Source organism: Corapipo altera, unplaced genomic scaffold (assembly GCF_003945725.1).
Source record: "Corapipo altera isolate COAL_440 unplaced genomic scaffold, ASM394572v1 326, whole genome shotgun sequence".
Taxonomy (NCBI): Eukaryota; Metazoa; Chordata; class Aves; order Passeriformes; family Pipridae; genus Corapipo; species Corapipo altera.
Window position 1 is genome coordinate 1366770 of NW_020884945.1, and position 13112 is coordinate 1379881.

The window sequence follows — 13112 nt, forward strand, 5'->3', positions numbered from 1 at the left end:
TCCTGGAGACACCCTGAGCCTCCTGGAGACACCCTGAGCCTCCTGGAGACACGGGTGGGGGACTGGCTGAGGCATCTCCACACTGTGCTGAAATTCCTCTGGGATGAGCTCGTCCGGGCTGCTCCACCACTGCTCTCCAAGAGGCTTTTCCATCATCAGAGACCTTCCCTGGGGCTCTCCAGATCCACCTCCCAGGCACAAGGCAAGAGGTAAAACTGTCCCCTGTGGTTCTACCTTAGATGTGAGGGGGTGGCACCGCAGGTCCAAGCTCCCAGGTGAGCTCAGGTCACAAGAAGGAGCCCAGGTCACGGGGGTGGCATTGGCAAGGTCCTGCCCTGTGCCCCAGAGAGGAGCCAGAGCCCACAGCCAACAAGGGACATGGCCAACGAGCCCCTTGGCCCCACAGCCAGCCAATCCTCATGGAGCTGCCACGACAAGCAACGGAAGAGTTGGAAAAAGGATTGGAAAAAGCACTTGGAGGTCCATCCACGTGGTCAGCTGGGTGTGAGCCAGGCCCTCCGACCTTCACTTGAGCTCGGTGTCAAGAGGTTGCTGATGTCAGACCCTCCAGCCCTGGTGCTGAGGGCTGGAAAGCCCTTCCCATGCACCATTGGAAAAGCCACCTGAGCCACCTCCAGCAATTCCATGGCCTGACATTCCCGCCCTGCCTGAGAGCCAAAGGGCCACCCCAAGGGCTCATGGCAGCGCTGGGCCATCAGCCGTGGGCACATCACCCACCCCAAAGCCTACACCACACCACGGACCCCCCAGATCCTCCCTGCCCTCCTCTCCTGCCACAGGTGCCCCTCAGCTTTATTTATCCAAGGAAAAGCACGAGCAGGACCCCAAGGATGGGCTGTGGCTCCCGTGCAGTTTGACACCAGCAGAGAGGAGTGGCCTCCACATTCCCACCACTCAAAGATGCCCCAGTTCAGCGTGGCCTCTCATCCCATGCTGCAGACACACATCAGGCCACAGGGCACCTAAATTTGTTCGAGGAGAAATAAGAGGAGGAGGGTGTGAGGAAAATCAATATTCAGTTGGACACACCAGGCCCATTATTTGTTCTTGATTTATTTATGACCCACACAGCTGCTGTTGGAACTGGCAGGGCCTGGCTCTTGTCCTGCCCAAATTTAACCCCTGGTAGGCTTTGGAGAGCGGGTGATGTGCCCCATGTGTTGTGGCACCCCACAGCAAGGGGGGAAGGTGCTCATGGAGCCCGAGGTCGTGAACCTGTGAGGTAGGTAAATGTGATTACAATCTGAACAGGAGGATTTATTGGAATTTGTTTCAAAGATGCTTTTTTTCTATTTTTTTTCCCTCATCTGAAGGTGATGAAATGGCAACAGCACAGGCCTGGTGTGATCGGCGACCACAGAGTCCTTGTGTGCGTCTTCTGGAGAAAGGCACCACCAGTGTCTTCTGGGAAACCAGACCTTCATCAGTGGCTTTTTGGGTGGTTCAAACCCATGCTGGTCCTCCCAGAGACACCTGAAGTCAAAATTCATCTTGGAAGCAGAAATGCTAAGGACACAACCAAAAAACCTCGCCAAGCAGGGCAGGTGTTTGCTGAGCTCAGCTGCTGCCAGGAAACCACAGCTGAGCTCAACAGGACACAGGTGGGGCTTCTGTCACCTGCTTTTGTGCTGTCCCTTGCTTGAAGGCACGTCAGGTGAGTATGTCATAGGTCTTCTCCTTTTATGCCCCCACAGAGACTGGGATTGTCAACCCAAACAGCCCTGGGCACGTGCTCCTGTTCTCGCATGGCAGAGGTGCCACCTTCATGGTCACACCATGGGGCAAAGTGTCACATCCATGGCCATGCCAAGGGGCAAGGTGTCCCATCCACGGTCACTTCATGGGACAAGGTGCCACATCCATGGTCACACCATGGGGCGAGGTGTCACATCCATGGCCATGCCATGGGAGAAGGTGTCACATCCATGGCCATGCCATGGGGCAGTCCAAGAGGGTCCAAGCTGCTGACCCGTCACATCCCTCCTGGACCTCACCAAAGGCACCACCCTGGAAGGGGTAAAAAAACCATCCCAAAGAACTTGAGGCACGAAGGACAGTTGCTCCTGAGTGACAAATAAATAGCAGGTTTGCCGGAAGAAAGCCCTTTGGAATCCAAGGTCCGTCAGCCCAGTGGCACCGGGAGCCTCGTCAGGAGATCAGTCTGTAATTAGAACTCATTGTAAACGAGCCAGTTGGGGTTTTAATTTCTTTTAAAACCAGAAGGAGTCGGGGACAGGCCTGGCAGGGGGTTCACCCGCCATCCCTGCCCTGCCAGTTGATCACAGCGTGGGTTTGTTCCTATGTACAGCACGAGGGGAGGCCCCTCGGAGGAGGAAAGAGTTCCAGCTGCTCTTGGAGAAGTGTGGGAAGGAGGCAACTCCTAGTTCTGGTGCCTCTTCATGTGCAGGGCCAGGTGGTCGGAGCGGGAGAAGCAGCGGCCGCAGGCGAGGCACTTGAAGGGCTTGGCCCCCGTGTGCTTCCGATAGTGCCGGGTGAGCTCGTCGGAGCGGGCGAAGCGCCAGTCACAGCCCTCCCAGGTGCACTTGTAGGGCTTCTCACCTGCGGGGGACAGCCACAGGTCACGGGCACAGCCTCCCAGAAACCCACCCCGTCCCCTGGGAGACGCCCAACTTCCTCAGGAGAACCAACGAGGGCACCCTGGCACTGCCAGGGCTCGCCCGGAGTCACCATGGGCATCGTGGACTGCTGAGCTGCAGCAGCCACGTCTTGCCCCTCTTCACCCTGCTCCCACTTTGCTTTCCAGGTTTGGTTTCATGTCCCACTTTGCTTTCTAGGCTTGTTTTCTAGAGCTACCCGTGTTCCTGTTGCATTTTGGAGCATTTCTGGCTTAAAAAAAAAAACAAACTTTTGAGTTTGTTGTTGGTTTGTTTTTTTTTTTTCAAATGAAAAGTCAAGGGTTCCTAAGGAAGGTGGTGCTGTTCATACAGGTGGTGGGGATTTTTCCTGTTGGATTTTGGAGCGTTTCTGGCTTAAAAAAAAAAAAACAACAAACTTTTGAGTTTGTTGGGGTTTTTTTCAAATGAAAAGTCAAGGGTTCCTAAGGAAGGTGTTGCTGCTCATACAGGTGGGGAGGATTTTCCTGTTGGATTTTGGAGCATTTCTGGCTTAAAAAAAACTTTTGAGTTTGTTGGGATTTTTTTTTCAAATGAAAAGTCAGGAATTCCTAAGGAAGGTGTTGCTGCCCACACAGGTGGTGGGGAGCATGAGAAGGAAGACAGGGATTACAGCACTGACCTTTTTTTGAGACCACCCCCCAGGGATGGTGGCTGTCCCATGCCTGGAATTGTTCATAGACAGGCCATGGAGCAACCTGGCCTAGTGGAAGGTGTCCCTAAAGCCCTAGCTGACCTCCAAAGACCCCTCCCAACCCACACCAACATTCTCCATGATCTGAGAATGTTGCCCAGCTGCTTCTGGCAACTCGAGGGCTCCTGTCTCACCAAAACAGAGATCAGAAGAGTGTCCCATCCACTGCCAACGTTTGCTGGCACCAAAATGGGTGAGGAATTAAAATTTTTCCTTTTCCCCCAGGAACACTCCGTCTTCCTCTCCCAAACGCCCGTTACAGGTGACATGAGGTGTGTGGGGTGACCTTGGCTGGCCACCAGGTGCCCACCAAGCTGCTCCACTGCTCAGCAGCAGGGAGAGGGAGAAAATAAGCTAGAAAAAAAAACCTTTGTGGGTCAAGATAAATGGAGTTTGATGTTGGAGAATATTTTCTCCAGGCTGAGCCCCCCCTGCAGTTCCCTCAGAAGTTCTCCTTGTGCTCCATTCCCTTCTCTGGACACGCTCCAGCCCCTCAGTGTCTTTCTGCCTCGAAGTTCACCCGGGAGCAGCTCTGTACACAACACATTGTGTTTTCCTCGGGGTGATGTAATGCCTCTGCTCTCCTCCCTCCCCCTCCCTCCCTCACACACCTATTTTCCCCAACTGAAACCCATTAAATCACGCAACTCCCCGGCCAGCTGGGAACTGGGCTGGAAAAGCCCGTGGCCGCTTCCAACCGCCTGCGTGCCCGGGTTGTGGAGCTTGAACCCTGGCTGCAGCCCTCTCCACGCAAGGGTGTGGCACTCTCAAATATTAGCCCTCGCTCTTAACAGCCTGAACAAGCAGGCAGAGTTCAGGGAATGTGCTGACTTTCCCGACCTCAAATATTTACCGTCGCAGCGGCCAATTGCCGCGCGCGGCGTCGCGGCCCAGCGCACGTACGCCCGCGCCCGGCGTGCACAGGCATGTGTGCCCCGCTCTCACACGCTCCCCACGGAGCGGCTCTGCCTTCCCCACAGCCCCTGGGCCTGGCACAGCCAGGGGATCGTGCCGTGGATCAGGTCGGAAGGCACCTCAAAGCTCGTCTCGTGTCCCGCGGGCAGGGGCACCTTCCGCTGGATGAGGCGCCTTCCAAACCAGCTTTGGGCACTTCCAGGGCTGGGCAAGGGGCAGGAGCACCTTCCACTAGACCAGGCTCCTTCCAAACTGGCCCTGGGCACTTCCAGGGCTGGGAAAGAGGCAGGAGCACCTTCCACTAGACCAGGTGCATTCCAAACCGGCCTGGAGAACTGCCAGGACTGGGCAAGGGGCAGGGACACCTTCCACTAGACCACAGCGCTCCAGGCTCCTTCCAAGCTGGCCTTGACCACTTCCAGGGCTGGGAAAGAGGCAGGAGCACCTTCCAATAGACAGGGCACCTTCCAAACTGGCTTGGAGCACTTCCAGGGCTGGGGAAAGGGCAGGAGCACCTTCCACTAGACCACAGTGCTTCAGGCTCCTTCCAAGCTGGCCTTGAACACTTCTAGGGGTGAAGAAGGGTCAGGGGCACCTTCCATTAGACCAGGCTGGCCTTGAGTACTTCCAGGACTGGGGAAGTGGCAGGGACGCCTTCCACTAGACCAGGCACATTCCAAACTGGTCTTGAGCACTTCCAGGGCTGGGGAAGGGGCACGGGCACCTTCCAAGCCAGTCTTGAACACTTCCAGGGGTGAAGAAGGGTCAGGGGCACCTTCCACTAGACCAGGCTCATTCCAAGCTGGCCTTGAGCACTTCCAGGGGTAATAAAGGGTCAGGGGCACCTTCCACTAGGCCACATTGCTCCAGGCTCATTCCAAGCTGGCCTTGAGAACTTCCAGGAGAGGGGAAGCCACATTTGGGCAGGAAAGTGAAAACACTGGGCCACAGCAAGATATCCAGGGCCTTGCCTGCAGCGGTGAAACCTGGAGGAGACAGGTCGCCAGGACCACATCCTGCTCCTCAAAAAACCCCTGGAGGCTGCACCACGGGGAGAAGGGAGGTGTATTTTTTATGGCTCAGGGAAATACAGGTTCTGCAGAGGGTTTACCAGCAGTTGGCCGGGTGTTTTATGGGATCTGGGGGTGCCTCAGTGTGCCAAGACAAAGGCGGGATTCACCCACCCAGTGCAGCCCAGACATTGTCCCCACCAGGTCACCTGGCTGGGTCAGCCACACCGAGGCCCTTCGGTTGTAAACAATACCAGGCTGATCTCCAGGATGGAAACCATTGTCCCAGGAGCTGGCTCCATCTCCCAGGACAGCACGGCAGGGCAGGCTCAAACAAAGGGCCCGAACGGGCATTCCCGGCCCCCGGGGGGAGGCGGGGGAGCAGCCACGGGTTAGATATTTAATCTCACAATGGTTCCCAGGAAATGAATGGTGTCTCCAGGAGAGGGACACAGCCCAGCCCACAGCAAAACCACAAGGAAAGATCTCAGAGATCAGGTACTTCTCAGTCCAGGCAGGGAATGGGGAGGAAGGACATGATTAACCCTTCAGGTGATGGAGCTGAGGTGGCATCGGGCAGGAGTTGGGATGGGTTCTGCCATTGCAGTTCCAGTGAGGTGAAAGCCTCAAAAGCAAAACATGAGGCTTAAAATATTGGATGCAGAAACCCTGAGCCTGCCTGTGTCTGGCTCTGGATTTGGATTCCCTTCTTTTTACTCGCTCCACACCACCAAAAGTTCTCTTAACTACTCAGGTCACACCCTCCCTCACCTCTATGCCCTTCCCTCTTCGAGTAAGTGAAGTGGAAGGAGGCAAACACACGAGGCTTTCCAGCCCAGTTACTGGGAAACCTGGAAAAACCACCACATTTAATTGGATTTAAAAGCCACCCAGGTTTTCCTGGACACCTCTTTATACTGCCTGACTCAGGTGGGTCATGGAGCTCTGAAGTGAAGGGAGAAAGAGAGTTTTCATTTTAAAGCAGAGCCCTGTGACAAAGGCCTGTCACCACCCAGCTTTGGGAGCAGGGACAACATCCTTCCTGTTCCTTTCTGTGCTGGTCTCCAGCCCACTCCTACCCAGATCCTGCCAAAAAAATATTGTACCTCACACACACAAAGAAAAATTCTTTGCTGGAGTGTTCAAGGGGCTGATAAGGGGAGAAGGGAAGGGAGCCAAGAGCAGGAAGCGATTCCCAGCCACGAGATGGGGTTTGGTCGTTGTTCATAAAAAAAGAAAAGTGAACTCTGGGCCAGCTTAATTGCTTTCAGTAAAGATCAGCCCTTCTATAAAAGAGATTTATGAGGGCACTGATGGTTCCTGGACTACCAGGGGATCTGATAAAGTTTCAGGTATAATAAATGCCTTAATGAGGGGACCTGGGCTTGAATGCACAAGTGGCACCGAGGGGAGCTGGCTGTGGTGGGAGCTGCTCTGGGCTGGGCACTCTGTTTGCACCAGCAAGGGCACCCCTGCCCTGGGAAGGAGGGCACAGCCCTTCTGTGCACGGATTTGGAGCCCTTGTGGAGGTGGGTTGGGAGTGATGCACCACTGGCAGCTGCTGAGGGGACACGAGTGGTCAGTGTAAAACAGGGAGACATGAGGCGTCCCCTCCCTTCCTTGGGAGTCACAGGGGTGCTGACAAAAAAGAGACAGCCCTTGTCTCCTCAGAGGTCCTGTGCAGGCAACACAGGCCTTCACACAATCCTTCTGTGGGAGAAGCAGGATCAGATCTGGGGAGGATCTGGGAGATCTCAAAGGAAGAGCTCAGAGTGACAGAGGATCCCAGAATCCCAGACTGGGTTGGGTTGGAAGGGACCTTAAAGCTCATCCATTCCCACCCCCTGCCATGGGCAGGGACACCTTCCACTAGTCCAGGCTGCTCCGAGCCCTGTCCAACCTGGCCTTGGGCACTTCCAGGGATGGGACAGCCACAGCTTCTCAGGGAAACCTGTGCCAGGGCCTCCCCACCCTCTTCCCAACATCCCATCTACCCCTGCCCTCTTTTTGGGGGGTTTAGGAGGCTTCTCTTCCAAACCATTGACTCGAGAGCCTCCCAGAGTTCTCCTAAATTCCAGACCATCCCAGCAGAAGGCAAGCAAGCACCCACAGCAGTGTGTGTCCTATAAAATCCACTATAAACCAGCACAACCCCTGGAGTTTTCTCAGCATTAACAGCAGCAGACCTGCCTGTGCTCCTTATCCCGACCAGATGAATCAGCTCAGTGACATTCTCAGCACCATCAACAGGACAGGGAAGGAGCACAGGCAGCATTTCCTGGTGCTGTGCTGCTCTTACCTGTGTGAGTCCTCTGATGTGCCTTCAGGTGGGAGCTCTTGGTATAAACTTTGGAGCAACCTGCAAGAACAGGAAAAAAACCCCACAATTTCCTCGTGAGAAAGGGGCCCTTGCTCAAACAGTCTCTGATATTTGAGGTGAGGGACAGAGCTAGGTAATGCAAATAAGCCTGGCTGTACTACTTGGGTTCAGCAGGAACTAAAGAGCATTTGTTCTCCCAGACAGACAGGCCTTTACATCATCTTTGGACACAATCCTGACACCCCTGGCCATTGTGCTGGGAATTAGGGGGGGAAGAATCAGGCACAAACATTCAATCCTCCCCTTCCTCCACCAGATCTTCCAGGCAGGATAAAAACACTCAATTCACCCCCCTTAGCTGCTGGCTTTGTGCTGCCCTTTGTCTCTCTGGATTCCAGACATAACTGATATCACTTTGCAAGGCTGGAGGGAAGGTGTATTTTGTAACAGTCCCAGCCCCAGCAGACGTGGTAAAAATGTCCCAGGCAGCAGGAAACACCAGGTACAGTGTGGAGCCACTACCTGCCTTCCAGGATCCAGAATAAAGCCAATGGGAAGTGTTTGCAGAAGCTCAGCAAAAACAGGTTTAATCAAAGAAAGGGTCTGACCGAAACACTGTGATCTGGGCAGAAGTTTCAACAGCAGGTGTGTCAAAACGAGTCCTCAGTTCCTCTTTTCAGTCAGAGAGAGCTCAGGAGAGCCCCTCCTACTGCCTTCCTGGCCCTGCTGCTTTGTGTTTTGACAAGCAGACTAAAATATGAATTTGAATTTTTATGGCCTGCATAATGGTCCCATTTTCCATTCCAGTGTTTCCACCCAGCCTAAAGAAGCCTCTTGCCCCAGATCAGCCCTTGGTCCCATCCTGCTCAGGTGGTGGGAGACCTTATCCCTCCTGGCTGGGGGGGGACAAGGGTGGGTGACCCACTTCAGTTCTGCTGCTGGTGCTCTGAAGCCTCACACTTGGAAGAGAAATCGTGGAATCACAGACTGGTTTGGATTGGAAGGGACCTTAAAGCCCATCCAGTCCCACCCCCTGCCATGGTCAGGGACACCTTCCACTAGCCCAGATTGTTCCAACCTGGCCTTGGACATTTCCAGGGATGGGGCAGCCACAGCTTCTCTGGGCAACCTGTGCCAGGGCCTCCCCACCCTCCCAGCCCAGAATTCCTCCCCAACATCCCATCTAACTCTGGCAGTTTGAAGCCATTCCCCCTGTCGTGTCCCTCCAGGCCTTTGTCCAAATCCCTCTCCAAGTCTCTTGGGGCCCCTTTAGGGCCTAGAAGGTGCTGGATGGGGCTTTGCAAATACATCTCCCCCATTCCTGCAGTTCCAGGTGTGAATTCTCCCTGTGTCCCTTCCCTGCCTCACACAGCCCATGGCAGTGAGAGCTGCTGCCCCTGCCAGAAGTCCTGACTGGTCTCACCTCCAGCTGAACCTCAGAGTGAAGCTGAGCCAGAAGCCAGCTCTGTCTCTGCACGTACACACCCCTCAGACACCCAGTGTTTGTTCAGCACAGGTTGCTGAGGGGTTTTTTTGCACCACAGACCAAAATCCTGCTGAAAACAGGCGAGTTTTGCCTTGGTACTTCATCTTACAGGATGAGACTCTTCCTCAGAGCAGCGAGACAAGAGCAAGGAGTCTGTCCCAGAGCAGTGCTCCACTTACACCCTTCAGATGGAAGGTAAAAAGCAGCACATGCTGTCAACCCCAAGAACAGCTGGTAGCTGCTGGCTCAGAAAATCCCTGATCTGCAGGTTGCCAGAGGGTGGGAAGGGGTAAGATCCTGGAGACAGGACCTGGACTAGGCAAAACCTCTGGGCTGCCCTGCTCCAGACGCTCCTACGCCACAGAGAGAGCACATAAATCTCCCAGGAGGCAGGTAGGAAATGACTCTCCTCAGTTCAAACACCCCCTTGGGAAAACTGTTTGCTAATCCACTACTGGTCAGCAGCTGGAGATCAGCCCAGGAAGTGGGAGGTGTGTGTCCCTGCCCTGGGAGTGGGGATTTTCAAGCCCTCACTCTGCTCTCAACTGGAATCTCTCACTTGGGGTTTGCTTCCCTCCTGTGTGTCATGGAATCCCAGAATTGTTTCTGGCATGAGGGACCTTCCATCCCCTGCCATAGGCAGGGACACCTGGTTGCTCCATCCTGGCCTTGAATACTTCCAGGGATGGGGAATGAAGGAAGGAATGAGTGAATGTGAGTTTGCAGCTGTGGGTCCAGGGAACTCGGCAAGGTCTCCATCTGCCAAGGCACCACAGATGTCCATCATTAGATGGACACATGGAGTGGGAAGGCACAGGGAACAGCTTCAGCTCTGGGCTGGACAAGTTTCATACAATGAGGGTGGGGAGGCCCTGGCACAGGTTGCCCAGAGAAGCTGTGGCTGCCCCTGGATCCCTGGAAGTGTCCAAGGCCAGGTTGGAGCAACCTGGGATAGTGAAAGCGTCCCTGCCCATGGCAGGGGTGGAAGTGAGTGATCTTTAAGGTCCTTCCAATCCAAACCATTCCATGATTCCACTGAAATGCCCTTCCACACCACTGTGATGCAGGACACGAAGCCATGGAAGGACATGACATGAAGACCCTCAACTTCATTGCCTGTTTGGAAGAATTGGGGCTACAGAGAGAGACCACCAAGGCTGCTTGTGGAAATTACTTCCTGATTTTCCACCCTCTATGAGAGAGCAGGAAAGGAAGAGTCAGTGAGAAAGGCAGTGTGCTTTCACCTGCAGAGGTGATTCCATGTGGGGTTTTTCAAGACCAGAGCAAAACAGGCAGCTGAGGAGCAGCTTTCCAGGAGCATCCCTGTGCTCTGCAGGAGCTCTCTGCCCCTCAGGGCCAGGCTTGCTTTTGCCAGAGCAGGAAGGGGAGAGGGAAAGGGAGACAACAGGCACCAGATAGTGGAGGTGGGATCAACCTCTTCTATTCCCTCACACTTCCCCAGGGCTCTCCACTGGACTCCACAGCTCCCTCCATCACGCAGATAAGAGGATTTGAGATTAAAAAAGAGGCCCAAGGCAGCCCCCAGCCATCCTCAGGGTACCAAGAGACCCCCCCCTGAAGCCAAGCCCTGCACACACCTGGGTAGTCACAGTGGTGGATCCTCCTCTTCTCCAGCTCAGGGTTGTTGCGTCGGTTGTACTTGGGGGGCTGCATGACAATGTGCCCCTGGGAGAGGGTCCCAGCGCCATTGGGGACCGGGGGCACCTGGGATGACTGGACCAGCTTCAGTCCAAAAGTGGCCTCGTAGGACGGTGGGGGGGAGATGGTGTTGATGAGCTCGGGCTGGTTCTCTGGGCTGCCCGGCTGTGAGTTGGGGGGCGAGGGGGGCAGGGTGACCCCCGGGGCAGGGTAGAACTGCCCGGAGATGTTGAAGCTGCCCTGTCCCTGGGACACGTGTGGGTACTGCTTCAGCGGCCCCGCCGGCGGGATGGGCCTGTGGCCCACGCTGGCCATGGTGCTGCCCGTGGCCATGGTGACCCCGCCGAGGCAGCTGACGGCCGTGGTGGTGCTGCCCGAGGACGTCAGGGTGGGGACGTCGGCGCCGCCGCCGCCCAGGGGCAGCTGGTAGAGCTGGGAGGGCTGGGGGGGGGCAGACAAGGGGACCTCCGAGGGCATCTCCTGCTTGATGAAGATGTTGTTGACCGCCACCGACTGGGGCATGCTGAACACGCTGGTGAAGTCGGGCAGGGTCTGCGTGGGGCCGGGCGCCGACGAGCAGGGCTGGGCGAAGGCGGTGCCGGGCTCGGTTTTGATCTGTGGGAAGGGTGCCATGGGTTTGGGGGGCCGGTAGAGCCCCGTGCGCAGGTGGGTCGTGTCCGGCAGGATGACGTTGATGTTGACGCTGTAGGGGGTGGAGCTGGGCTTCTCCGTGGAGAAGAACTCGTCCACCACTGAGGCGCTCTCCCGACGGTACTTCTTGTCCGGGAGCATCGGGATGGGGGGCACCTCGCTGGAAAGGTACTTGTCCATCTCAGAGCGTGCCTGGGGCGAAAGAACACGGACAGGAGAACTCGGGAAGAGGAACTTGGGAAGAGGAACTTGGGAAGAGGAACTTGGGAAGAGGTCCCCTCTGGTTGTGGGGGCAATGCCCAACAGGGATTTGAGCCAGCAGGAAAGGGGGAGAGTGGCAGGAATGGCCCAGGAGCCACAGGCTGAGCTGATTTAGCTCAGTCTCTGACTCAGCCAGACACCCCAGCAGTGAATCACTGTCCTCTGCCCCACTTCCCTCCTCCATATCTGCACTGGTAACACAGAGGATGCAGTTAGGGGAGGAATACAGCCTGATAAAGGGGAGACAAGCTTTGGGCACAAAGTCTTGGGCACACAAAGGAGAGACTGACACTAGGAATGGGAGGAGAGCAGAAACTCTGCTCCAGCCATGCTCTCACACCTTGGGCATGTTGGATCTGCAGTGCACCTTGGACGTGCTGGCTCTGGTCTCCTTCAAACTCAGCAGCCTGAGATGGGTTTTATTCTGGGACAGTGTCTTTAATTACCTGAGAAATTCTAGGACAGTATCTTTAATTAATTGAGAATAATTTGGGCCTGAAATCTAAGTGTTGTTGTTCAGTGCACTCTGAGCCTAAGATGAAAACCTCCAGGCACACTCTTACTGCCTCACCTTGGCAGAGTGACTCAGCCCTCACTTCACCTTTGGCTTAGTCCTGGTTTTACAGAGCTGTTTTTACAAGCCAGAGTCCTCCAAGCTAACAGGACTTCTGGCTCAGACAAGCAGGTTCCTTCCCCTCCTGGTTCCTGTCTGCTGTGGCATCCCACTGGATCCAGGCCCAATAACTCAGCAACCTGATGGAGCAATCCTCTAGGAAATTCATCCCCTGGCATTGGATGACTCAAGTTCTGCTCTTTGTGGTTACAGATACCAGCTCCAATGCTCTTCTGCAAGGCTCCAGCCTTTAATTATGTGGTTATCCATGTGTCAAGCTCCTTGCAAAGCCCTCGGAGACTCATTCATATGTAGAGGAGCTGGCAGAGCCGCCAGGTTTCCCTGGCAGAGCCCTCAGTGCACTCCAGGAGCACGAGCTGATCTTAGCCCACACCCTGCCCAGGGTTGTACAGCCCTGAACTATGTCACCAGAGTGCCAGGGGCCAAAGTCAGCCCTGCTGCAACTCCACTGCTCATAACAAAGCTGGAGGGGGGCCAAGAGACTTCCTTGTCCTTTCCAGCAAAACGTATCACCCGGGATCCAGCTCATTCCAAGGGCCTTTGCCCCTCCGGGAGCACAACTGGCAGTGCTTGGCTGAGCTGGCACCTCCCCAGGCACAGGGACGGGCACAAATACAGCCTCTGCTCCACAAATACAGCCTCTGCTCCACTAATACAGCGTCTGCTCCACTAATACAGCCTCTGCTCTACAAATACACCTCCTCTCCACAAATACACCTCCTCTCCACAAATACAGCCTCTGCTCCAGAAATACAGCCTCTGCTCCACTAATACAGCCTCTTCTCCAAAAATACAGCCTCTGCTCCACTAATACAGCCTCTTCTCCAC

At 55.3% G+C, this 13112-nt stretch overlaps 1 protein-coding gene across 4 annotated transcripts in view; it reads right to left on the bottom strand.

Annotated features, from left to right (window-relative positions):
- Positions 1–13112, bottom strand: part of LOC113956198 (Krueppel-like factor 5) — a 16150-nt gene that overhangs the window by 526 nt on the left and 2512 nt on the right. For 3 of the 4 annotated variants that reach the window (XM_027662464.1, XM_027662467.1, XM_027662468.1), the window contains exons 2-4: positions 10678–11581; positions 7573–7632; positions 1–2580 (exon numbers count right to left, since the gene is read on the bottom strand). The exon at positions 1–2580 is cut by the window's left edge and continues 526 nt beyond it. In XM_027662464.1, the coding sequence (XP_027518265.1) occupies positions 2402–2580; positions 7573–7632; positions 10678–11581 (1143 nt within the window). In that variant the 3' untranslated portion in view covers positions 1–2401. Of the gene's footprint in view, positions 2581–7572; positions 7633–10677; positions 11582–11990; positions 12048–13112 lie in introns of those variants that run through there. The other variant, XM_027662466.1, reaches the window with a different exon arrangement.